We start from the raw sequence: 27,116 nt of genomic DNA on the forward strand, positions 1-27,116 counted from the left end.
CAACCACTGCTCGCAAGCATAAGGCAGACAGCTCTATGCACATCATGACCATAGTGTGTTTTTGTTTCTTTAAGCAAAAAAAGCTTTTCCTAGAAAGTCACAGAGCTCCCCACCTGTCTATTGATGATCTCGAAACAGGGTGGACCAGAATATCTCATCCTAAATATGTCTGACAAAATATAACTTTCTAAATGTAATTAAAAAATATAGCTCGATTGTAGATACAGAAGATCTACCCTCAATGGAGCAATAAGGATGTACATGTCAGGCAATATTTTGTTATAAATATTCAGACATGCTAACATCAATGGAGTAGCAAACTAGGCAAGCAAGGGTGATATCAGAACACTCTAGGCAAGCCGAGTGTCACAGCCAGGACTTCACCCACTTGTAGAGGGCTCTAACCTTCTGGCATCCCTAACATGGAAATTAGTAGCCCCCAGTCTCCATCCATGCAGCATCATCTTCCTCTCTGAGCAGACTGATAAATGTATCTATCAAGAAGAGGCTGCGGGAGACTTCTGACAGTAGAGATTTTAGAGGAGACTTCTCACAGTAGAGATTTTAGAGGGGGCGGTCTCCTGCCTATCAAAGTTTGTCTGACCTGTTCTGGTAGTATGGACAGTGTACCATTATTTCATCCTCTCTGTCATGTCCTGATTCCTTTTCACTCTTATCTCTCAACCCCTTACTTTCACCCTCTGGTGCTCCTTCCTGTCTTCTCCTGCTCCATCTTCTTTTCTACTGCCTACATTATTCCATGTTAACTAAACACCTTGCTTCTGTTTACCTACCCACAATGAAGTATTGCTCCATAGGTTGATATACTAGTGTTTTGTTGAATTCTGGTCCATGCAAAAAGCTTGTTGCTCATTAACTCTGTCTTATCCATCCTTTAACTCTCCTGGACTCCTCTTCCATCCTTCCTGTTCCATTCAGCAGTTTAAGAAGGCATTCTGGTCATATACAGCAGTATTAAATAGCTAACATACCATCTAAATCAATGTAACGTTTAAAGGTAGATCAACGTTATTAATAAATAAGAAAATGATTTATTATAAATCAAAAGTAACTGTAATAAAATGTAAAACTTTATTTTCCAAGGCCTAAAACGCTGACCTGCAAAGGGAAAGAACTTGATAATGTTTTCACCATCCGAACGCCTGAAGATGCCAACTGGGTGGTGAAACTGGCCATGAGTAAGAATGCTGTTATCATTGGAGCATCCTTTTTAGGTGAGCCTCTCTCTCCCCCTTCTTAAGTTAACTCCCCCCCCCCCCTTCAAGTAATCTATGTGAAATTTCTGTACTTAAAGGAGTTTCCCTATTCCCCTTCTAAGGTTAAGTATGTGGCTTTCCTATACTTGTTCTTAGATGAGATCCCTTGTATCCTTCAAAGAAGACCTAAGTGAGATTTTAATCTTCCTTCTAGTTGGGTAAGCTTCATCGCCCCCTTTTTAGAAGAGCTATATGAGCTTTCATACGGTCATCCTCTGCTGACTTCCTCCTGTCCTCCTACAGGTGAATTATCAACCTCCATAGGTGACCTTCCTCTTTTCTCCTCTTTTTTTAATCAATAAACGTTATTGGGTTTTTTAAACATACATGTGAAAGCAAAGTGAAATACAACAACTTTAAACCACACCATCCCATATCAAGTCCCCAAGCGGTTCATGGCTGGTCACGAACGCGGGTTACAAACCTTTGGGGACGTGCCCCCTGCCAAGTTAAATAGGCCATAGTATTCTCTCCATTTGACCCAAATTATGAAACTTTTAGGGACACCAGCTGGTGATGTAAATCGGTTCTCTTTGTTTGGCACACAAGTCCATACTGGTCCTCCATTCAGATACTGTCTGATTTCCTCCTTTTTTATAAATAATACCATCATTGTGAGCTTTCCTATCCTTTCACTTAGGCCAGCTGAGCTAGATAAACATAATCTGCACTAATTTAGATTCCTTAACCAACCATTCAGTGGCTTCACTCAGCTTTTCTACCCTTCTTTATCTAGCCTCCCATCCTGATTAGGTATAGGCCCTTCTTACTTGGTCTCAATGAGTTAAGTGAGCTTTCTTATCCCTCTTTCTCTCCTCAGGAACAGCACTTGAACTTTCCTCATCCACTTTGTAGGTCGGCAATATCTGATTTCTCTTTAGGTGTCATTCCTTCTTCCACAACATGGGTGAGCTACTTGTGCTTTTTTTTTCTTTTGAACTCCTCAGATGAACTATGTGATAATTCCTGAACCGCACCTCGCCTTAGCTGAGCATCTGGGGTCAGCTATGTAAGCTTTTCTTCAATCAGTTGGTGAGCTATGTCAGCAGCCCTACAATTATCTTTAAGTGTGGTTCCCTCTCTCCCCTAACTAGGTCTGCTATGTGGTTTTCCATCTTGTGAGATATTCTCTAACTCTGGCCTGCCCTCTCATCAGTATGAGTTAAGTTAAAAGCCTGTCTTGTGCTTTCTTAACCAAGCTTTGTTTTTTTCTTAGCACCTAGCCCCTTCTCTTTCTTGGTTGACATTCCCACTGACTTCTAATGGCGTATCATGTCTTTTTACATTCTCATGTTAACTCCCATTATTAGATGAACTTCCATAGCCCCTTTCCAATGTGCTTCTCCATATCCTTTTTAAAGGTCATCTTCCCTTCTCCCATATTCCTTCTAAAGGCAACAACCAAATTACCACTCTGGAGTGGGCTTTTATGCCCTTTCAAATGTAATCCATATTTTCCTTGTAAATTCAGGCTTAGATTGGCCTTCTAAGAGGAGTTGCCATATTCCCCTTTCCATATAGTTATTCTAAGGGGAACTTTCATATTATCCTTTCAAGAAGAGATCCAATGACTTATTTTCAAGGCCTACTTCCTTATTGTTTGTCTAGGTGAATGTCCATGTGTTCCTTCAAAAATTACGTTTCCTTCTCTTCCATTCCCATAAAGAGACTATCGATTTTGTTCTTCTAAAGTTTTTTTTGTGTATTTTCCGTATGTGGTGAACTTCTGTATGGAAAGTCTCCCATTTAGTTTTTCTAGGTTATTCATTTCCATTGCCAATTTTCCTTATTGTCTTTCTAATATGAGCGCCCCTAAACCCTGAAGTTACAGATTAAGCTTTCAAAAATAACTTACATATTGTGCTTCCAAGGTGTGCTTTCCTATTACCCTTATGGGGCTAGCTTCCAAAATTACTTAAGTGATAAGCATGGTGTTGTCCTCAAGAAAGCACTATGAGTGAAATATAATTAACAGCCTCAAGTTATATTCTATGACAATAACAGAACGTATAGACATAATTTAATGATGCCACACAAATACATCATTGGAGAATAGAAGCAGTTATACTAAGCCAAAATAAACATAGTGATAGTGAAAAGAGTGCAATTTGAAAAAAGGAGATTGGCTTGCCCTTAATTGTCAGATTTTGTATCTCTCTTACAGACTAAGGGTGCTAATCGCAAACTGCATTTTGTAGTGAATTAATTGGACTACAATAGTACTACTAAAGTACTACCAAATGCTATCCACAAATGCACGACTGTAAATCTCCACCTTTCCTATCTTTTTTATTGGAAGATCCTAACACGGGTAAGTTTGCTACTTAGAGGTCGATTACGATGCCGTCCGGAAGGGCTCAATATCGGATTCAGGTTTGCGGAATCCGATTCGGAACCCTTGTTTCCGACCGAATCATGCATAGTTTCCAATGACTGATTACGCTGCCCGTAAACCGTTAAGGCTGTCCGAATCGGTTCCCTTAGGCATTCAGACAGGTCACGTCTTTCGGAGCCAATTCGTACAGCTCTATGGGCTCAGTTTCTGAGCAAACCAGCAATTACGATAACAGATTCGGACAGCCTTTTCGAATCGGTTTCTCCGGAATGAATTAGCTGCCAGAATCTGTCTTTGGGGGCCCGTAAGAGGCCCCCTTTCACCGTGGCCTTCCGAATCAGGTCTATTGTAGTACCCAATGGACCCCCGTTTCCAACAATGCACAATATGGCAGGCACCATGGGGTGCCCGCCACAGGGTGCATGATTTTCCACAACTACCCCTTTCGTTAATGGGAGCCTGTGTTCTCGTTTGAAACTCAGGCTCCCATTGAAGTCAATTGTACCCGGTAGCATCCGGATGCATCTAAATCGCCCGGTCGGACTCCTCCGATTCAAATAGCTCGGAAACCATTCCGGGAACCAATTCGGTAGGAATGCTTTGCGGACGGGATCGTAATCGGCCCCTTAGTAGTAAATACTGGAGGGACCAGGGGAAGTTGCTGGAAAAAATGGGCATACTCAGTACTAAATTGGAGACGTATAAGGAGGAGAGTGGAAGGGTTTCAGAAGGATTAGGGTTTAGCGAGGGATGTGCATCCACCCACAAAGGAGTAAGCCCATTGCTCTTACCAAAACTGCACTTCTAAAGTTACAACAGTCAAAAGGGGACCCAAACCAGTAAAAAAAGTTATAATAGCTTGAAGATGAAGTATGTCCAGCTCCACACATGGCCAGCCACTGGTACACCCTCCCATTGAGAATAATGGAGGCACGGACCTAAAATAAAATAATGCTAAATTATTTAAAATATTTTAAAAAGTTACAAATGGAAATAAATACCATTTAATGCTGCAACAAAATCTAAATATATAATACATATTTATTGTTTAATTATAAAATATTTCAATAACCTTTTCTGAATAAAAAAATCGACATACCTTTTATATTCAAATATAATGTTAATACTTTTAATTAATTTCATACATCATGTTTAGTTGTGACATAATACAATTTTTTTTTACTTTAGGCAGAAGTTTATTTTTTACTTTAAGGTTCAGCAAAATAGTTGTAATTTATTTCAATAGATTTAAAAAAATTAAAGATTTTATTAAAAATTAAGTTAATTTAGCTGTAGCATTTTTTTTACTTTGTTCTACATATGCATCTAAGGTAAGATTTCTTATTGTCCTTTTAAAATGATATTGCTTATTAATATTCTAAATTAACCTTCCAGTATGTTACTTTAAGGTATGCGTCATAGTAAAAATTCTTTATTTCCAAGAACTAAACACTTCTAGAAATATTGCAGATTACTCAATTCATTTACATGTAATTACAAAAATCATAAAATCAGCAGCACATAGCACTAAATTAGATCGATTCAACCAACACATATCTTCAACCTATGGCGAATATAGAATAGCCCAGGGCGTGAAATTCCGCTCCGCTTGTGGAGTTTGTGGAGTTTTTCCCACTCCGCGTAGAGCGCTGAGTTTTTCCTCTCGTGCGGCTCGCCTACTTTAATTTGATGAGCGAGGAAAAACGTACTCCAGACCACCTCCCGGTGAGATTTCTCAACGCGGCCGCTCACGGCTGGTCGCTTCTGCTCATGTTGAGAAATTTTCCGAATCGCTTTGAGGAGGCTGCCACTTGAGTAGAACAGCTACTCAATTGACAGAAAGAAGCAGCACCTTTTTGCACTGTGTGGGGTGCTGTTCATGCTGATTTCAAAGTGCTCGACAAACACCCAGTGCTAAAAATCCATGTGAGCAGCTCGAAGTAGCGCACTGCACTACTTGCAGAACTCCGTGTAGAACTGCAGAGTTTTTTAGTCACTTCACTGAGTTCGAACTCTGACCAGGCCTAATATAGAACAGTACAAAAATGTAAATGTCTTCTCAGTAAAACTCATTATATAATCACCCGCCCATTATCCCACACATATTAAAACATTTAAAAGAGAACAAATTAGTCAGCAGCATGCAACTCATCTTGCCAACCAGAAAAAATTATAAAGTGTGCACTCTCCTAATCTAGTCGACATCAGCCTACCAGTTCAAAACATCACTATCGACCTGAGAGCGTTAATAGCAGGGGTCTGAGATAGTAAAAAGTAGACATCCTGGCATAGAAAGTTATAATTTTACCAATATAGGCAACTGGCAATGGCTACATCCTGAAATGTAATGCCACATATCAGGCTCAGGTCCATTTCTCTCGACTGTATTCAACATTTTTTAAAGACAGGTCAGAGAATCTTCTTCCTTTCATCGAGGAAGAATACACAATCCATCAGAAGGTGGATCACTGAGTACTTTCCACCGCACTTACAAGGACACTGACCATAACCAGGTATGCATCCTTATTCTTCTAACAAGAAAGTCCATATTGTTTTTTATAAGAACATCCACATTCTTCTTAAAAGGGGTAGTCCAAAACCCCACCATGAATGTAAGCTTCCATAGCCTCCTTTCAATTACCTTCTGTAGCCTTCATCCAAGGTGACCCTCGATGTGTCCCTTTTGGAATGAGTTTCAAGATCGCCCTAATAAGATGAGCTTCCATGTTACCTTTCTAAAGTCTATGTCATCAATTTAAGGTGAGTGACCTAAGCCCCTTTGTAAAGTGGGTTTACATTTGGTCATTTTAAATAAACCTATGATATTGTTCTTCTAACTAAGATGAGTTTCTGCAGCCCCATTCTAAGGTGTGTTTCCTTTATCTGTTCCACTTCATTTTCTTTTTAAGGCGTACGTCCTTGTGGTACTATGAAGAGAGATTCTGTAGCCCCTTTGAAGACAGTGCTCATAATATAAACCCTTTCAAGTTAGCTTATTTTTGTTTTTTTGAAGGTGCTGTATAGAATTCCCCTTCAAGATGAGTTTCACATCTCTCTCCTTCATATGTGGGGATGTTCCTTTCTTTTTAAAGTGGTTTTCTTCTTCCTGTGCCTTTCTTTCTTTGCATGCTCTCCTCATCCAAGGTACTCTGCTAATACGCAGCAATAATAGTTGCATACACCTATTTCATACTGATTAGGTAGTTTGATCAGTTCAGTAGTGTTTGCAGGAGTCCTTTGGGCCACCCTTACTTTTAAATATGTTTAGATACTTATGTACACTATCTGTAACTGCAATCAATACAGCATTTTGTGGTTGGTTTCTCCAATAGCTAACTTCAAAAAGCACTAAGCTTTGCATGCGCAATTTAATTAATTCTCGATCATAAAGTATTGCTTTCCTTATCACAAAGGAATAGTCATCTACCAAAATATATTAGAACACAAGCCAATACAATAAGTGGTGTCACATATAATTAAATAAGTTGGGTCACCAACACTTAATGAATGCACCTCCCATCACTGACTGATCAGAATCTACAAATATTAAAAACATTGAATATAAGTAGAGTACACGTCACAAGATAAATTGAATTGTGGATCTTGAGTAGCAGGTGGTAATGTTATCCAAGTCAATGGGATTAACTTTGCTAAATTTCTAAGAATGAAAGGCTGAGTCAAACCTACTGATATTCAATCATGTGATCTCCAGATTTCAGACAGATTTTGTAGTCAGAAGTACTCAAACCACAGAGGGTTCAGGGACATAATATCGGGACCACAAATATAATGCATAAATATTGTGTCAAAAATTTATATCACAAAAATATTGTTTTCCTATACATATAAAGGTAAGTACAAAAATATTGGAAAATATATATAGCATTTCACAAAAATAGCGTTAAAAAAGACAGAAATATCTATTTTTAATAGACATTTATAGGTTAATATAGTAAATATTTAATGTATATATATAACAAAACTATAATGTAAAATAAATTTTTAGCAATTTGTTTTGCTATATACAAATATATACTCACATAAATGTAGACACATGAATATATATGTTTGTATAGTCAGTCAGTCAAAACCACTTTAATCGATTAATTAAAATCATAAAAGTACAACACAATAGTTCATACACATAATTAAATACGTTATAAAATACAGTATAATAAGCAGTCCCTATAAAGATCCTCCGGAATAATAAATAAAACATTGAGATCATGGACCAGGCTGAGCATCAAGTTTTTTCCTTGTCCGCACCGCAGCAATCAGAAAACTAGCAGTATTAAAAATAATCCATGGGCAATGAAGTAGTTGCAAGTACATCAGGGCAGGTTTAACCTGATAAAAACCTTTCCCATAAAACAGTGGTAAAATGTACTTCTTTCTACTTTCTACATAATAATTGCAAAATAGAATAAAGTGCACAGTGTCTTGAATTGAACTATCATCGCATTTACAAAGAGCAGCATCCTCAGGTTTACTCCAACCCTAAAAACTCCCTAGATTAAAATGTATCAGATTAAAACGAAATCTAGTCAACAACCACCGGTGATAATGATTCGTGACCAACTTGAGATAAGGCTCAATCTGGGGAGAAGTTAATAATAAAAAATGGGCCCTTACCGACACTTTGTTTAATTCCACTCCCTCCCGCTCTTGAGACCTTAGGTTAAAAAACTGTACCTTAACCCAAGCAATATCACCCTTTGTGATCACATCCGGGTTCTCGTAAATCTCTGGGCGCCCTAAGTTATAAAACATCTTCTTAATGTACGAGAGCCAAGGGATATCGGACGCTCTGTCTAAACCAATACAATCTTTTAAAATTAATCGATTTAGGGAGAGTTCAGGGTTCAACCATATTTTCAGCCAGAATATTAAAGGGGCCAGGCTTATATGGTCAGACACGTAATCCATCCCCAGTTCCTGATGTATTGAGAAAGTAGGGGATGTTTGGGGGGTTGAGAGCAGTGATCGGAAAAATTTATTTTCAACCGTCTGAACTCCCTCCGCTTTTCAATACCCCAAATGGCAGCACCATAAATCGCAATGGCCAAGCATTTCGCCCTGTAGATCGCAAGGACTGCCTCGCAAGGTTTACCCCCCAAGCGTCGGGCGAAGCTTAATATGGCAGAGGAGGCTCTACCAACACTGTTCTTCTTTGCTGTAAGCTGCGGGGTCCATGAACATCTGTCATCAAACAAGACCCCCAGGTAGGTAAAAACCTTAACTTTTGTGACCTCCGCTCCATTACAATAAAAATTTTGACTTTATTTTTCCGAGAGCCCAGGGACATGACATGCGATTTGGAACTGTTCACCACTAAATCTAGAGAACTCATGAACTCCCCAAAGGAGTTCAGTAGTCTCTGTAGTCCCAGGGGGGTACGAGCCAGTAGGACAGCATCATCCGCGTATAGCAGAACAGGTAAAGTACTGTTCCCTATACGCGGGATATCTAAACTTGCCGTACCTAAGGTTAAATCTAGCCTGTTGATATATAACGTAAAAAGCAGAGGGGCCAGAATACAGCCCTGCCACACCCCTCTGGCCGATTTAAAGTGGCGTGTGCATTTGCCCTCATGGGATACCCTTACTGCAGCATATAAATCTTGGTGCAATTCCGCTAAGAAATGAACCAAGCAGGGGTCAATCCCCAAGTCCAACAGGATCATCCACAGCTTCGATCTGTTCACCAGATCGAAAGCTGAGGATCAAACCATAAATGCCAAATGTATAAGGCCTTTAGTGGCTTTTGTGTACTTGTTAATTAACAAGTACAAGTTAAGGCACTGTTCCATTGTACCTCTTCCAGATCTAAAACCATATTGGGCCTCTGCTAAAATCCCTCTCTCCATCACCCGGTCTGATATTTTATTCAGGATCACTTTGCCTAAAATTTTGACCGCTGAGTCAATTAGAGAGCTGGGTCGGTAACATCTCGGATCACCTCTCTCTCCCTTTTTAAAAACCGGTATGATAATTGATTTAGACTAGGACTCTGGAAACCCACTTACTACACTAGCATTAAAAACATTAGTTAAAATATTGCTCCAAAGCTCAATGTCTCCTTTATAGAGATCCAACGGGACACCATCAGGTCCCGGGGCTTGTTGGAAGCAAAGTCTTTAATGGCCTTCCCTACGTCATGTTTATTAAATACCAAAAGGTTAAGGGGGGAAGATGTTACAGGAGCCTTAAAGGTATCAAAACTCAGGTTACTTGCATAGATTCGTTCGAAATGGTCCAACCACTCCCCCTCTGGGATATTAATATCGAGTGGGGCACTAGCCTCTCCTGTTAAGAGTGGGCTATTAACTATTTTCCAAAACTTTGCACTGTCCTTAAGGACCTCTACCATGGTCAAAGCATCCCAGGCCTCCTTTTTGAGTTTGTTTTTCCGTCTCTGGATAGTTAATTTATAATCTTTCCTCAGGGCTGATATTTGGGCCTTGTCCCGGGGCAGCTTTTTTAGAGCAGTTAAAAGATTATGGGGAGCCCTGGAGCAGCTAGTGTCAAACCACTTTTTCCCCTGCGAGGGACGTGATTTGCTAGAAATGGTTAAGTCTGTGGCAACCTGGTTACAAATAAGATCAAAGGCAGAAATTATCTCTCCACCAGGGGTGGCGGGATCCATACATTTACTAAACCCGTCGCTGTTTTTCGCCATTAGGTTCTCCATAAAATCCTCCGGGACAACTTTAGTCCACTTTATTTTCCTACCATACTCACAAGAAGCCAGACTAACAGGGGGGACTAGGACCGATGGTGACTCCTTAGGACAGAAACCCTTTTCCAATAATAAAATTACCGGATTGTGATCACTAAATGGCGAACGAAACACCTTGTAGCTATAGACTCACCTTAAAAGAGCAGGGGATAGGAAGATATAATCAATAATTGATTCACTATCCCTTGCTTCAAATGTCGCTACCCTTTCACTCTTAGTTAAAAAGCATGGCTCAAAAGATCCGCCATTTGAAGAAGATCTTCCAGAGCCTCTCCCTTAGTAGTAGAATGTTCAAAATGTGGTGGGACAGAATGCGGGGGGGCCGTGGGGATCAACAATCTTACAGTTAAAAACACAAAGATGAGTGTTAAAATCGCCCATAAAAATAATTTGGACGAAAGTGGTTTGACGTGCAATATACAATTCTAGAAAATTTGATAAAAAGCTAAGGTTCTCATTCTCGGATATGCCATCCCCAGCGTTATAAAAATTAATAAACAAGGTTTTAGATTGCGTATCAGTGATGAGTTCCACCAATTGGCAGTTATGGGAGGCTATGTCTAACTGGGAGATCTTGACCTTAAGTTTTATGGAAAATGCTCTGCCTGCTGCTGATGGTTGTGCAGGGTGAAAATAGGATTTAAAACCATCAATCCACAGGTTATTTTCTCTAGCCCAGGTTTCCTGTAGCGCTATAATGTCAAAACCTGCGACAAACTTTAGCCAATTTGCATCATCTTGTTTGGATCGTAACCCAGCTACGTTCCAACTCATAATCTTCACAAAGTCTCCATAGGCCCCTGGGTTAGGTGTTACATTGCTAGTACTACAGAATGTAGAGACTGAAGAGTCTAGTCAGTCATTGGTATCAAGCTGAGACAGGGGTTGAAACCTATTAGATGTGGAAATAGCATCTGCAGTCCTATCTGTAATATTGTTTTTGGGGTCAACCTGAGAAAGAACTATAGGGGAACTCCAAGACGCAAGATCGTCACTATGTACAGCACAAGACACCGGGGCCAAAGGGAGCACAGGTCGTGGTGGAGGACAATATCTCCCTCGCATATTGAGTGATCTAGGGGGCAGTGGGTAAAAGAAGCTTAGAGGGACAGCCCTTATATTGCCAGCCTCCCCAACCAAATCTGAGGCATCCCATAGCAAACGTGTTGCTACATAGGGGTTATTAAAATTGACCACCACACAATCCCCCTTAAGTCTTTTCCTAGTATCACCTTTCCAGCCAACCCGCCTAGCTGTCAAGATGTGACGTGAGATGTTTGCGTTGCCCGAACAGTTCAGGTCACACCATTTCCTGGTTACTACCAGTAATGCTTCAGTTGATTAAGTCTTACCATGCTCCAAGGGCGGGACTCTGACCAAGATAGCCACCAACGGGACAGCCTCAGGAGGGAGGTTAATGCAGGGTTTGGTTAAGATATTACATTAAGAGTGCCCACTGACAAGATTATCCTGGGGTCTATTTTGGACAGTAGAGCTGATGTTTCTGCTCAGGTGCTCCCCCATGTCTTTTATCTCTGGGGCTATTAAAGTAGAGTTTGATTTGTTTAGACTCAAAGACCTAGCAAAATTGCCCACTCTCCTGTTACTGAGATCGGCTGTTGTTAGATGCGCCGAACTGAGAGGCATGTTAGTTTGTTTAGTGCTTCGAGCCTGACTTAAAGCTGAAAGTGTGGAGTCAATCTTGGTACATTTCTCTAATAGGCTAGCGACACACATATTCAGAGTATCAACAATGTCTTTGGCAATACTAGTTAAAATCTTCTCAAGCCGGCTAGAGAAAATGTTTTCCACCTTGTCCCGAACCGATGAGTGAAGAGAGTCAATAGACTGTGGGCTGGGGGCCGAAGAGGTGCAATTGGATGTGGGGTCCGGCTTAATAGATTTTTTGCTCGTTTTCCTTAAACCTTTTGACTGGGGCTTCAATTGCCTTTTAGGTATAGGAGCCTTGTGAAGCATAGGTTTGGGCGTGGTTGTAGAGAGAACATGGCCCAAATCCTCGCCAGCAGTACTTTGTTGTTCAGCCACCAAGGCTGGGGGACCTACAATAACGACCGGCTCTAGTGGAGTGGGATGGCTCCCCAAAGTCTGCAGTGAGCCTGGTTGTAGTATTTCATTATCCTTAAGACCAAGTTCTCTCTCAGCCTGAGCAATTTCAGAAGTTAGAACCCCCACTGCTGACGTAAGGTACGATATAATTGTAGCCGACTTTCTAGGCACTTTCGCTTTGGCCCCCCCCCTGGTCCTGTGTGATATGAAGTTTCTGCTTACCCAACATTGATCCTTGGTCTCGGGAGCCAATGGGAATGGCCCGGCCTGGCCTCCTCTGGCCCCTGACGGCCACAGACGGCCCGCCCTTTGCCCCGGCTTAGCCCGGCTCCTGCCGGCGCGCGTCCCGCGACGCGGGAGGCGCGCGTCCCGCGCCGTGGGAGGCGCACGTCCCGCGACGCGGGAGGCGCGCTGTGCTTTGAGGGAGTCCCTGGTCACATGGGGCGGATTCACAGGTGCTGGCCCAGTCCCTCGGCCTCCTGGGACTTGTAGTCGCCTTGATGGTGCCTCCGCTGATATCCCCGATCAAACGCTGCGTCTCCCGCGAAGCGGGAGGCGCGAGGTGCTTTGAGGGAGTCCCCGGTCACATGGGGCGGATTCACAGGTGCTGGCCCAGTCCCTCGGCCTCCTGGGACTTGTAGTCGCCTTGATGGTGCCTCCACTGATGTCCCCGATCAAACGCTGCGTCTCCCGCAAAGCGGGAGGCGCGAGGTGCTTTGAGGGAGTCCCCGGTCACATGGGGCAGATTCACAGGTGCTGGCCCAGTCCCTCGGCCTCCTGGGACTTGTAGTCGCCTTGATGGTGCCTCCACTGATGTCCCCGATCAACCGCTGCAGGTCAATGGGAGTAACTTTGCTAAATTTCTAAGAATGAAAGGCTGAGTCAAACCTACTGATATTCAATCATGTGATCTCCAGATTTCAGACAGATTTGGTAGTCAGAAGTACTCAAACCACAGAGGGTTCAGGGACATAATATCGGGACCACAAAAATAATGCATAAATATTGTGTCAAAAATTTATATCACAAAAATATTGTTTTCCTATACATATAAAGGTAAGTACAAAAATATTGGAAAATATATATAGCATTTCATAAAAATAGCATTAAAAAAGACATAAATATCTATTTTTATTAGACATTTATAGGTTAATATAGTAAATATTTAATGTTTATATATAACAAAACTATAATGTAAAATAAATTTTTAGCAATTTGTTTTGCTATATACAAATATATACTCACATAAACATAGACACATGAATATATATGTTTGTATACTTATATAAACATATATATACCAGAACATTATTATGAAAAACATATTTAACATTATATTGAATGTCTTTTTAATTTACTAATATAAAATGCATATTTATTTACAAAAAATAATTAACAAATGTATTACAAATACATTTACAATAGATAATTTTAAAATATATGAAACATTTTATATATATATATACAAATAATATAAAAAATAATACAAAATTAACAAATAAATAATAATAAATAATAATATTATATATATTTTAACAATATTGAAGTAGTAGTAACATCTGCGTATAATAGATATACTATTTCTAGTGCAATGCAAACAACAGTAGGGAAAATTATTATTTCCACTCCAATCTGTGTAACAATAGGAAAAACGTTGGACACTGGAGGGGTAAAATGTACTATTCCCACTCCAGTATGTGCAACAGTAGGAGAAGCATTGGACTCCGGAAGTTTACAGTTTACGATTCCCACTCCACTCTGTGCAGCAGTAGAGAGAGAGATTAGTTAATTTCAACCAAATAACATATTTTAACAACTCTATTAATTAACCAAAAATATCAAATTCATAATATAAAAATTATATGTCTAAATTTTAAAAAAAGTAACCAATTACATAATTACTAAAATGTTTAATAAATATGAATAATAAAAACATGTTTTTTTAAATTTAATTTAATTAAAATGCCACACTATATTCCCACAAACATGACAACCAAAATTTTGTTAAAGTTAAAGTGCAAATGAAATTAAAAAGTATAACACAATTAACATATTTAGTAATAAATAAAACAATGAATACATAATGTATAATTACTTCAATAACTTCCCACCTATTCTCTTACAAACACAACAAAACACACATAAAATATAAGATAAACATTGAAATGGTTAAATAATGTACAAAATGATCAATAAATAGAATATTTCAATAACAATCAATAATCAAACCTAGCAGGCCACACTTTAAATATAACCAAAATAAATAAGTATACTACTATTTACATAATTGATAATCAATTAACTAATTAATTAACTATTAATATTTATTTGTTAATCCATTAATACTTAATTAATGTCCCACCCTACACCCCTACAAACCTAGCCACCCGCAACCAAAATATAACCAAATAAATCAATGTTACATAATGTACATAATTATTAATAAAATAATTCATAATAAATACATAATTGATCATTAATTATTACTTATTTAACTTTCCATCCTATATCACTGCAACAGCCCACACCTAAACTATAACTAATATATAAAGTTATTACACAATTTACATAATTAATAACCAATCAAACAATTATTTATAAATTAATAATTAATAAGCAATACATTATTTCTTAATTAACTTACCACTTGTACCCCTGCAAACCCAACAACCCGCACCTAAAATATAACTTGAAAAATGTAATAGTTACACAATCTGCATAATTAGTTATGAAATAATTTCCATCAATGCACAGCACCTCCTCAAAACCACAAAGAAAATGGCCTTTCAAGACAGAATCAATGGCAATGCATACAACAGCAAAGAACTCTTCACCATCGTCAAGGAGTTCACAAGGCCCAACAGAGAGCTTACAGACGTCTCACCCTCCCACGACCGCTGCAACATCGCGGCACCATCTTCCACCACAAGATAAGGGAGCTCTACAACAGCTTTGACGCCCTAGGCAATGCCACTATGCCCGCCACCACCGCACGCACCCACGCCGCACTCCAACAGACCATGCTCAGATGGACACTGCTGACAGCAGAGGACACGCTCAAGACCATGTGATCATCCACTTAGGAGCCCCATCGTACCACATCTTCACACAGAGCGGCCACCGCCATCACCCCCCAGCTTCGCTGCACCATCAACTGCTCCATCGAAACAGCCACCTTCCTCGACGACTGGAAACACGCTGAGATCAATCCCCTACTGAAGAAATTGTCCTCAGACCCGACAGACCATTAGACCCATCTCCCTCTTCCCTTACCCAGCCAAAGTAATCGAGAAGGTCATCAACACCCAACTCTCTGAGTTCATCGAAGTGAACCACATCCTGGACCAATCTGGCTTCCGAAGCAATCACAGAACGGAGACCGCACTCCTCACCTCCACCAACAACATCCACTCCCTTCTCAACCTAGGCGAGACTGCAGCCCTCATCTTACTGGTCCTCTCGGACACTTTCGACAGCATCTTCCACTGCACCCTAATAACAAGCCTCCACGATGCTGGCATCCACGACCAAGGATCCACTCCTTCCTCACCGGCCGGACACAACAAGTCAGACTACCCCCGTTCCTCTCAGAATCTACAGAGATCAGCTGTGGAGTGCCCCAGGGTTCCTCCCAGAGCCCCACCCTCTTCGACATCTACATGACCCCCCTCACAGACATCGTCAGAAGCCACAGACTCAACATCATCTCTTACGCTGACGACACCCAGCTGATCCTCTCCCTCACCAAAGAACCAGCAACCACCAGAACCAACTTCCACAGCAGAATGAATGCCTTTGCCACATGGATGAAAGACAGCTGCCTCAAGCACAACTCGGATAAGATCGATGTACTCATCCTGGGTCCCAACCCTTCAGTCTGGGATGACTCCTTGTAGCCAGCTGATATGGGACCCCCTCCCACCCCTACGAACCCCGCATGCAACCTTGGCATCATACTGGACTCATCGCTGTCAATGAACCACTAAATCAACTTAGTTTTCTCAGCCTTCTTCTACACACTCCACCCCATAGAATCCGAAAGACTGTCACACACACACTCATCACCAGCAGACTCGACTTTGGCAACAAACTCTAGGCCGGCATCACCCAGAAGCAACTCAAGAAACCACAGAACCTTGCCAAACTGGTCCCTTACATTTCCCACTGCAGCCACATCACGCAACACCTCCGAAAACTCTACTGGCTCCTGATCAACAAGAGAATTACCTTCAAGATCCTCACACATGCCTACAAAGCTCTTCACAACAAATATAGGCTGGCATACCTGAACCACCGCCTCCCATTCCATGTTCCCACCAAACAACTCCATCACACAAATCGCTCCCTAGCCTCTGCCCCCAGGATCCACAAGACCAGAACCGGAGGAAGTTTCTCTCTGCCAAGACCTGGAACACCCAGCCCCTCGACCTCAAGCAATCCGCGTCGCTGACCCAATTCAAGAAGGACCTCAAGACCTGGCTCTGCGAATGATCCTCCACACCCAGAAGGACCAGCAGCTCCCTCCCAAGCGCCTTGAGACCCTTGCCTGTGAGTAGTTGTGCTTTACAAACACCTGATTGATTGATTGATTGAAAATTAGTAATAAATTGATCGTTATTAATTAGTTAAACTTAATTACCTTTCTACTCTTTACCCCTACAAGCCCAACAACCCACAACTAAAATATATCTTGAAACATATAAATACACAATTTACATAATTAATTAGCAGTTAAAAGTCATAAATCAATGTATAATTATTAGTTGATTATACTTAATTAACTTCCCACTCTTTAGCCCTAAAAATACAACAACCCACACCTAAAGCATAACTTAAAAAATGTATTAATTATACAATTTACATATTTATCAATTAAAGATTAATTATTAATTACTTATAAATAATTACCTATCCACCCTGTACCGCTAAAAACCTCACAACCTGCTACAACACTATAAATTACAATTAACAATTAAATTCAAGTTTAATAAAACTACAAAAATATATACTATATTTAAAAACATTACCAACAATTATCCAAATAATTTATAACATATACAATTAAAATCTAAACAAAAATACCTAAAGATGATTAAAAAATGATATTTTTTACAACTATATTTTTGTAAACGATATTAACAACACAGATATTTTTGACACCCATATTACTTACCTTAAAAAATCAATATTTTTGTAAACGATATTTCTGCATCACGATATTTCTGTATCACGATATTAAAAACTCGATCTTTGTGCGACTCAATATTTTTGACTTGGTAATTTGTCCAACTACCCCACAGAACTATTCTACATTCAGCTTTTTTCATCTTGCCATACATCACTGAATCATCATCTTTTCTTCCAGCCCCATTCTGCACTAAAATACATGACTGCATTTTGAGTCAATTTCTGCCACGTGCTTTACCCCTGCCATCTATCAGCCTCTCACTGCTGTACTTAGATGTATTGCATAGTCACATTTTCATCTTTTTCCCATATGATAGGCATGGAGGTGGCTGCTTACCTGTGTGACAAGGCTCATTCTGTGTCTGTGGTGGAGCTGGAAGATCTTCCCTTTAAGAAGTTTCTCGGTGAAAAAGTTGGGCGTGTGATCCTGAAGGTACCCTGATGGACCCTCCCTGCTTCCCTCTCATGGTGTTTCCAATTTACCATCTAGAGCTGTGTTCTGTGATTAGAACTGTTTAAGGCTAACTACGACTTAAGAGAGGCCACCTACACCTTCTAAAAATTGGTAAATGTGTAATACTCAGCTGTGACTCACTTCCTCAGACAAACGGTTTCGCTATAGCAGGACAGAAAAATGTATATGTTGCCAGACGATGTGACAATTGAGGGGGTGACCTAATTCCTTACAGTAGTTTACATTACTCCAAGTAGAACACTTCCTCGTCACAGTCCTTACACTATTGTATTGTATTTTTGTAGCATTTTTAAAGCATTTTATGCCATTTATACTCCTGATGGGTTTGTGAAGCACTCCAATTTGTATTCAGTTACAGGGCACCCATTCGTAATGCATGGAATTAAAATCATGAAATTTGCAAAGTTTGGTGATGTACTCTAAGCATGGTCTGGCGTTGGTGCTGAGCTTAAGCATGAGGTTCAGGGAACAGTGTTAGAACAGGCACAGTTAAGCAGGCAGATACCTATCATTTTATTTAAGAGTTAACTTTATTCTTATCGTTATGTGCAGACAAAAAGCTGGGTTTTTAATATTCGCTGGAATTTTTCAACGTGGTAATTATTCTCATATTATTTGTAATTGAGATGTATATCCTAAATGTATTAATTGGGACCAGTTTCTGCAAGTGTGAGATTTTTGATGAATGGAATTGGTCAAGAGTGGCACATACCTGAATCAAAGAAATCAAGATTGTTGGTAGGTACTGAGTGTGTACCAAACTAAGGGAAGACCAAAACAATGAATGGTACAATGAGAAATGTATCTTTCTCTGAAAGTGACTTGTCTAGCTAAGGTATATTCTTTTTGTCTAGATGGTAGAGTACTAGAGCCATCCATCCCGCAACTTTGGAGACACTTCCTATTCCCAAGTTTCCCATTTTATACACATGGTTCTCTTATAGTACATTCTATGAAGGATTTTCAGCTGAATCAACCGATACGTCACCTTAATTGCCACCTCCGAAGGGAAGCCCAGGCGCTGTACCCCAATCCTCCTCATCCAGTTTGCCCAGGCCCTGCTCCCACCATTCCTGCAACTTCTCCAGCATCCCCTGCATGTTCCTCATTAGCATCCCATATGTCAATGAAATCGCCTTCAAATAGACTTGACCATCCAGTAACTTCAATTCAACGGGGAATCCTCTTGGGTCTCCTCCTCCCTGGATGTGCGCCCCTGCAGTGCGTGTCACAACTGTCTATAATTAAGCCATTGCGTTGTGGATATCTGATATTCCATCCGCAACTGCTCAAATGGGACGATCCCATTCACGTCCCATACCTCTACCCGTGTGGAGAGACCGATGTCAACCCGTCTCAAACCCTGTAATGGTTCCATATGCCAAAGTCTGGTCCCTTCCCATAGCGGCATCTTTGTGGTCAACCTCTGTCCTCTATTCAGCTGTACCACTGTCAGTGTAGCCGTGGGGCCCAATCTTCCCCCATATAAAGCATGCAGCTAGCTTCTGTTGCCCATACCCAGTCTGTCCATCCGGAAGGTTGGGTTATCCCAATCCGCGTATGCCGAGTTAATAACTACACTGACCTGGGATGCCTCGTAATACTTCTTGACATTTGGCAGTGCAATGCTGCTGTCATAGTTGGAGTACTGCAACACTGCCAATGCTATACGTTGGTGCCCCCATCCACAAGAGTATCCTCAGTTGCATATCAATTTTGGCAAAGAAGGCATCCAGGATCCATTATTGCCTTCTGCCAAAGATCCATTATCTGCTGTTTTGCAGGATGTAAAGTACCCTGGGTAGAGCAATCATGTTAAACATTGCCGCCCAACCCAATATCGACAGTGACAGTGTTCTCCAGTGTTTCACGTCCCTTTCCAAGGTAATAACCAGCGGTGTCAGATTTGGGTCATAATGGGCTGCAGTCTCCCTAGAGATCAAACACACATACAGAAGGGGGAAGACAACAGAGTCCTACCCCAACCTCCCCGAACGACTTCACACACACAAAAGAGAGGTAGGAATGTTAAATTCCACACTTACTTAGTTTGAGTGGCATGTGCTAGATGCGAAAAAACTGCCCTCACCTACAAGTTGTGGTATGCTTCATCATAGGGCTTACTAACTAAAACCCCTGCGCAGACCAATGCCTGGGGTGGAGCAAGGGGAAGGGGAAGACATTACAAACATGAAAATAAGAGGGATCAAAAAATGTAATGTGCAGATTGTGAAATCTAAAACTAGCTCAGGTATATCCGGCTCTACGCTTTATTCCTGGACTACCCGGCCAGGATTAAAAAGGAAAAATAGGAGATGTCTCCTTAGAGAACCATATACCCTGGTATTTAAACTTGTGGAGTTCAACTCTAAGGGGTAGCGGCAGTTCCCCGTCCTCTCTCCACCGCAGGTATCGCAGCAATTTCCTACAGTTGATGGTAAAGCAGAAGTAGCTTCTCTATATCCAGAAAATATCCCATAATCTGGGCATTGATTGGTCTGTGTTGGCTAAATATAGCAGAATGTCATCCGCATAGAGTGATATTCGCTCTTCCCAGCTTCTGCCCCCTGTCCAGTTCCATATTTGGGTATCTATTTGCACCCATTTGGCCAAGGCCTCCACCTCTAAGGCAAAGGACATCAGCGACGGGGAGCATCCCAGCCTTGTTACCCTCTCTATGTGAAATTTCAGGGATAAGCATCCATTAAGCTTTGGTCTGGCTCTTGGCCTTGTGAAGCGAAACCACTCTCACCGAATTTACCGGGCCCAAATCTCATCCTCCCCAGCATCGCAAATAAGAAATGCGATTTAACTAAATCAAAGTCATTATTGGTATCTAGCAATATGATGGCCCAGGGCTCTAGAATCTGCCTGGCATTGGCCAGGGTATTGTGAAGTATCCGCAGATTTAGCCTGGTCGAGTATGGCATAAATCCAGTCTGATCTGATGGATCAAATCGGCCACCACTTCATGCAGCCTATTTGCCAGCACTTTAGCCAGGACTTTAACATCCGCTTTTAGCAGGGACATCGGGCTATATGAATCACACTTGTCATCCCGGTTTCGGGATGAGAACTGTAGTGGCCATGCAAAGGTCTGTGGGTAGTTCCCCAGTCTGGTACGTCTCCACATAGATTGCATGCAACAGATCAACTTCTCCTCTCACCACTTTCTGGAGGAAGTCCACTGGGAACCCATTGGGGCCTGATGCCTTCCCAGCTTGCATTTGCGAGAATGTCAGTGTAAGCTCTTCCTTGAAAAGGTCTGCTTCCAGCTTCCACCTCCAAGTAGGGCTCATTTGCTTTGTAGGGCAGTCCCGCAGTCTAGATTTGTAAAAAAAAGTCATTTAATTCACAAAGTCCTTCTCTATCTTGCTGCTTCCACTTACTCTGACCCTATTCTCCAACATAATCTCTCTTATATGCATCCACTCCCACTCTCGACTTCCCAGCCATGTCAGTAACTTCTATGCCTTATCTCCAGCCTCGTAGATTATTTTCTGTTTGGCTAAATAAGAGGTTTTCATCTTGTCTCGCGCCACCTTTTATTCTTCCCTTTTAAGGTTGATGCGTCTCTTCAGTTGAGACATAGGGGAGGCGCTATACTCCAGTCGTAACACGTCGTGTTCTAAAATGTAGAGGTGTTTAAGTCTCTCCCTCCTCTCCCACATCTCACCTGAGATAATTGAGCCTCTGATTGTGGTTTTGTAGGCCACCCAGTGTATGTGCACTCTTTACTGACCCCTCACTTTCTTTAAAGTAGTATTTTGTGGCTTTGTTCAAACATTTCACCTCTTTACATTTGTGAGGCACCAAGTCGCCATCTTCCATTCCCTTGCACCCCTCTGTTCTGCAGTGTGAAGTTTGAGGAGAAGAAAGTAATCTTGATATTGTCCTATTTTTCAATCAGTGCAGGTTTCATTCTTTGAACAGAGTGGACTCCTGATTTGAAGAGAAGTGTGTCTTTTTACAAGGAAGGCTGGTAGTTGTATGCTGGTAACGCGTTCTTTCAGTTTTCCTAACAGGGGAGTAGTTGCAAGAGGGGGCATTTAGAAGGTACCGTTTGGTCAGAGGCTGTTTTTTAGAACTAGTTTGAGGTAGACAGTTCTAAGCTCATTTGAAAAGAAATCCTATTCAAGGGAGCGGTTGTTGATAGCTTTGGCTATATGGCTGCTGCAGTACCAGCAAGATTGTCCTTGAGTGTGTATGCCCGACATGGGTCTGCCAGTGATCCTAATGCGCCACAGGCTTTTGTGAAGTTGGCAAAGCCATCTGCAGAGAGACGGTCCAAGTAGTCTTTGTCTTAGAATGACTGAGAGGTGATGGTAATGTTTGAGTTCAATATCAAGTGTTTTCTTCTTTTTTGCATTAAGCTATTTTCCAGATCTTTGGCTTTGAAGATAGAGTGGTATGCTAGGGAGTCACAAAGCTCTTGTAAGTGGGTGATTTTGGATCATGAACTTCAGGCAATTATCTTTTAGAATTCCTTAGTTGATCAAGTAGCTTTAGAGATGGACTGATAGCAATTACATATTTTAGCCTTTCTGACCATGACTTTATGAATTCTGGATTGATGTTAAAATTTCAGTTTGTCATTTAGATTGTTAGTCTTTTTCCACTGATCTTTCAAAGAATCTTTTGTTTGAGTTGATATATTTTAGTACCAGTGCCATCCAACCCTGTTTGTGATGCTGATGGGAGTTTATAATGATCTGTATTGGGGTGATGGTCTCCGAAATGCATGACAGCCAGTTGTTGAAGTGTTGAACTGTAATAATTAGGAGGTTATGAGCCATATGTAGGTAATTTCTATTAACCGATTCCTAAATACCGAATTTTACCGATTCGGTATTTAAGAATCGTCAAATAGAATGTAGGTAATAAATCGGTAAAGTTTACCGATTCGGTAATATTCGGTATTACTGAATCGGTATTTACCGAATCGGTAATAAGGAATACCTTCCTATTCATTCCTATGGGCCTGGAGGCCCATAGGAATGAATGGGAAGCCATTGACTATTATCGATTCGGTAAACACTGATTCGGTAATAGGGGGAGCATATTCAAGGGTGGCAGGGTGTCACATTGACACCCTGTTGCACCCCTGAATCGTGCATGTGTGCACATGTGGCGCACATACATGCCCTAAGGGCATGTATGTCTGCCACATGGCATATCTAGAAAAGCACAAAATTGCTTTTTAAAAGGTATTCAGTATTTACCACCAACCTGTAGTTGGTGGTAAATAAAGAATCCTTAAAACAAAAATGCACTCACTTGAGTGCTCCCTACATAGGATTTAAGGATTCGGTAATTTACCGATTCGGTATTTTACCGATTCCTTAAAATACCGATTCGGTAAATTACCGAATCCTTCAAACCTGCCTCCTACATCTCAAAGGGCTAAATACCGGTCGGTAACAGAATATTTACCGATTTTCGGCTGTTACCGACCGGTATTTAGCTACCTACATATGGCCCTATGTGAGGAGCAAGTAATTTGAGAGTACAGGTTGGGGTAGACCAGTTTTTTCTATGCTCTTGTGGATTTTTTCCAGATTGCGAGCGTAAACGTAGTTGGAGGAGAGATGCTGAGAGGTTGAACTAATTTGTAGCGGGATCGGACAATTAAAATGATATTTTGTTGCCACTTTGATGCAGTTCAATTGGGTAAATATTCCATCAAGCATATGCTTGGTTGTATTTTAGGGCCAATGATTTAGTGATTCCAGGTTGCTTAGCAACACTTGACTTTAGGCAATTTAGACTCCTCACCCCAGTTGTTGAGGTCTGCAGAGTATGCAGAGGTTGGGATGTTTTGAGATGATCTTGAAGACAAGGTCTGGCAACAGGTCATTAAATTTAGAAGTAAATGGTGGAGGATTGTGAACCGGAAGAAATGAGGAAGTGAAGGAAGGGGTTACAGAAAACTGTATGAGGAAATAATCACATTCTGAAGAAGTATAGTATACAAATGATTTTAAGAGTACTGTGCTTCCTGCAGTCTTTTCCAAGAGGTGCAGCTGCGACTTCGTGTATGATTGGTGCCGCGTCATCGCTTAAGTACTATTCAGTGATAAATATAAGTTTGGCGTTAGAGTCTGAGATGAGATCATAGATGCGATACTTGCTCAAACATCTTATGTTCATGAGCACACAGGACAGTAGATGAAAAGAAGTGTATTTAGTAGGCGAGTTGCTTGGTTGGGAGGAAAGGGAAATACTTATGGAGTCCCCAAAATGATAAAAATCACCCCAAGCACTAATCTCATAAAGTAATCCAAGATACAAAGTTCCAGTCACTGTTGGCATTCCAATTCTTTTTCATACAGGAAGTTCTTCATCTGCTCTAGACAACATGTGTTTCGTCATCTCTGACTTCATCAGGGCCAAAAACCATATAATATATAAACCAAAATTACTCATCTGTTTACCAAACAAGCAACTGGAAAATATCAAGAGACTTACATTATCTTATTATATGCAACAGAAGCTAAGTTACGTTCAGGTAAAACACTCATGTGTTCCATATTCTATTATTGTGCCCACGCAGCAAATTGTAGACAACATCCCAATTGTGAAGCAAAAAACAGTTTCTTCACTTGTTAAACCCAACACAGTTTGTGTGCTGTGACAACAAACGAAAACTTTGTGTCCATGCAAATCACGGTCTTTATTATAAGATGCTAACAAGTCATCAGATTCGTCTAATTACAATACAAAACCTTTCCAAATCAAATGTCACCTTTCTCCAGTAATAAAACTAAGTCCATTTAAGACCACGCATAAGTTCATGATTCTGTAAGATTGTGATAGCCTCTGTGTTATTTTTTGTAACAAACTCTTTTAGCATTTCTAGGAAATGTGCTACAATCACAGTGATAATTGAGTGCTGACTCAGGCTTGAGAATGCTTGGAGTTGCAGACAATTACAGATTGAGGCGAAACGTAAGTCAGCTAAGTCACGTCGTGAACTAATAGGAGGCCTGTCTAGGTACAAGTGATTATGTCCACTCCAATTGCATAAACGAATAAGACGTGTGAGTCCCAACAACATAGAGGAAAAGTTGCAAGAAAAAAAGGAGGGAAAAGTAGGATACAACGGCTAAACAGGAAACCCAACAGGGTGAACCAAAAGGCTGCTGTGTCGCTGGGGCACCATCGCTGTCTGTAGCAAAACACTAAGGCTGGAGGAAAGGTTGTGGCGTAAGGGTGGGGGTATATGAGGGCAGGCTTACTGTGAGGGGTAGCGGCAGTGTATGTGTGCAGCCAGGGGCCCCCCGGCTAACTGTGGGAAGCTCAGACTTCATCTGAAGATACCTCATCTGGGTAGGGGAGCAGGCTGTCATCCTCACCTATCCATGGGGTGTCTTGCAGTGTCAGGTCCCATGCTTACGCATGGTCAGGGTTTCCTGCTCCTTCTGAGCTTCTAGTTTCAGAATAGCACTCACATACTCCACCCATCTAGACAACTCTCACTTCCATCCCAGTAAAGAGGGCATAGCAGGAGCCTTGCAAGACATAGCGATGTGGCGGCATGCCAGGATGAAGGCCAGGTCCGCAAACCTCGAGGGAATGAATCTGGCATGGGGTTTGGGAAATAATCCTAACAGGCACAGAGCTGGTGTTCTGTCGAGGTTGCGGCCAGTGGCAACATTAATGAGGGTCGGCACTGTGTCCCAGAATGCAGTAAAGATAGGGCAGCTCCACACCATGTGATTAAAATCTATATACCCCATTTGGCATCTGGGGCAAGCTGCCTGGTATCCCGGACATATCCTATTAAGTCATTTAGGGGGCACGTACACGCTATGCAATTAATTACATTTGATTCATTTAAAGCGGGCATTGTGAGAAGGCTGGGGAGTGTAACAAAGAAGGTTCGCCCAATCGCTATTCAACAGTTCCAGTCCCAGATGAGCAACATCTCATAAGGAGAAAATGTCATGCTTAGGTTGCGGGAGAGCAGGGACCGATATAGTAGTGTGACTGACTACATGAGCCTGGCCCTTCATAAAGCAGATAGTCTTCAGACAATCATGCTCTGAGGGTTCAAGTCCTTCGGCGCCCCGTGCTCCTTTAACAGCTGCTGCCACTGCGCCATATAAAAGGAACTGGTGGGAGGGGATATCAAACTCATCTACCAGGTCCTGGAAGTCATGTAGCGACCATTTGTGTAGCAGTCACGGATAGTCGACGTGTCCCTTCGCCCCCAGTCCTGCAATTCTGTCCAGTCTGCTGTAGGCAGAAGATAACCTAGAATTGCCAAGGGGAGGTCTCGTTTTTGTCGGTTGGAGCACCTGGGCCCATGTGAAACAGAGGGTAGTCAACATGGGGCCCTCCACCCCCCATGGAGGTGAGGACGCAGTGTAAGGAGAACAGGCCTTAAGCCAGTTCAGGTAGGGGTAAGTGGTGGGCTCCGCCCGGGCGCCGCCACTCCAGAGTGTATCACTCCAGATCAAGTGTGCTGCAAGATAATTTAGCTCCATACCACAGGCACTGCCTCGTCTGTCGGGAGGCACAGCTTGCTTCGAGCAATGCAACGATGCTCCGACCCCCAGATAAGCTCTGTGTGTAGACTGTCTATTTCATTGAAGAGGTATTTGGGGAGGCGGACCGGCAGGGAAGCGAAATATTAGAGGAGTTGTGGGAGGAACCGTTGCCTACAGATCTGATCTCACTTCCTTCTTGTTCTCTTTTGAAACAGCTCTTTGAAAGCAAGAGGGTGAAGTTCTACCTGCAGACGGAGGTGTCGGAGTTGAGGGAACAGGAGGGCAAGGTAAGGCTTCGTCTTCAGCTGCTCACTGCGAGTCTGTCGGTAAAACTGCCCGGCATTTCCCACACATGGAAATGCAAATGCTGCAGATTCGGTATGTCACCCTGGGTGTGGAATTCACGTGATTTCCCGAGCTGAAGTGCTTGGAATGAGGATCAACTGGAAACCTTTGCTTTCCATCATGTGCACTTTCCCCCTGACAAATGTCAATGGGTTTATGCTGAAGAAAGTCTTTCCCGGACAAATCCTGGTTTTGCAGGT

The 27,116-nt window shown here is 41.6% G+C and overlaps 1 protein-coding gene across 2 annotated transcripts in view; it reads left to right on the forward strand.

Moving 5' to 3' along the window:
* AIFM3 (AIF family member 3) overlaps positions 1-27,116 on the forward strand; it is a 284,806-nt gene that overhangs the window by 190,684 nt on the left and 67,006 nt on the right. For both annotated transcript variants that reach the window (XM_085633940.1, XM_085633939.1), the window contains 3 exons: positions 1,105-1,235; positions 17,922-18,037; positions 26,787-26,858. In XM_085633940.1, the coding sequence (XP_085490066.1) occupies positions 1,105-1,235; positions 17,922-18,037; positions 26,787-26,858 (319 nt within the window). The remainder of the gene's footprint in view (positions 1-1,104; positions 1,236-17,921; positions 18,038-26,786; positions 26,859-27,116) is intronic.

The sequence above is a fragment of the Triturus cristatus genome, chromosome 11 (assembly GCF_964204655.1).
Source record: "Triturus cristatus chromosome 11, aTriCri1.1, whole genome shotgun sequence".
In the NCBI taxonomy this organism is placed as follows: domain Eukaryota; kingdom Metazoa; phylum Chordata; class Amphibia; order Caudata; family Salamandridae; genus Triturus; species Triturus cristatus.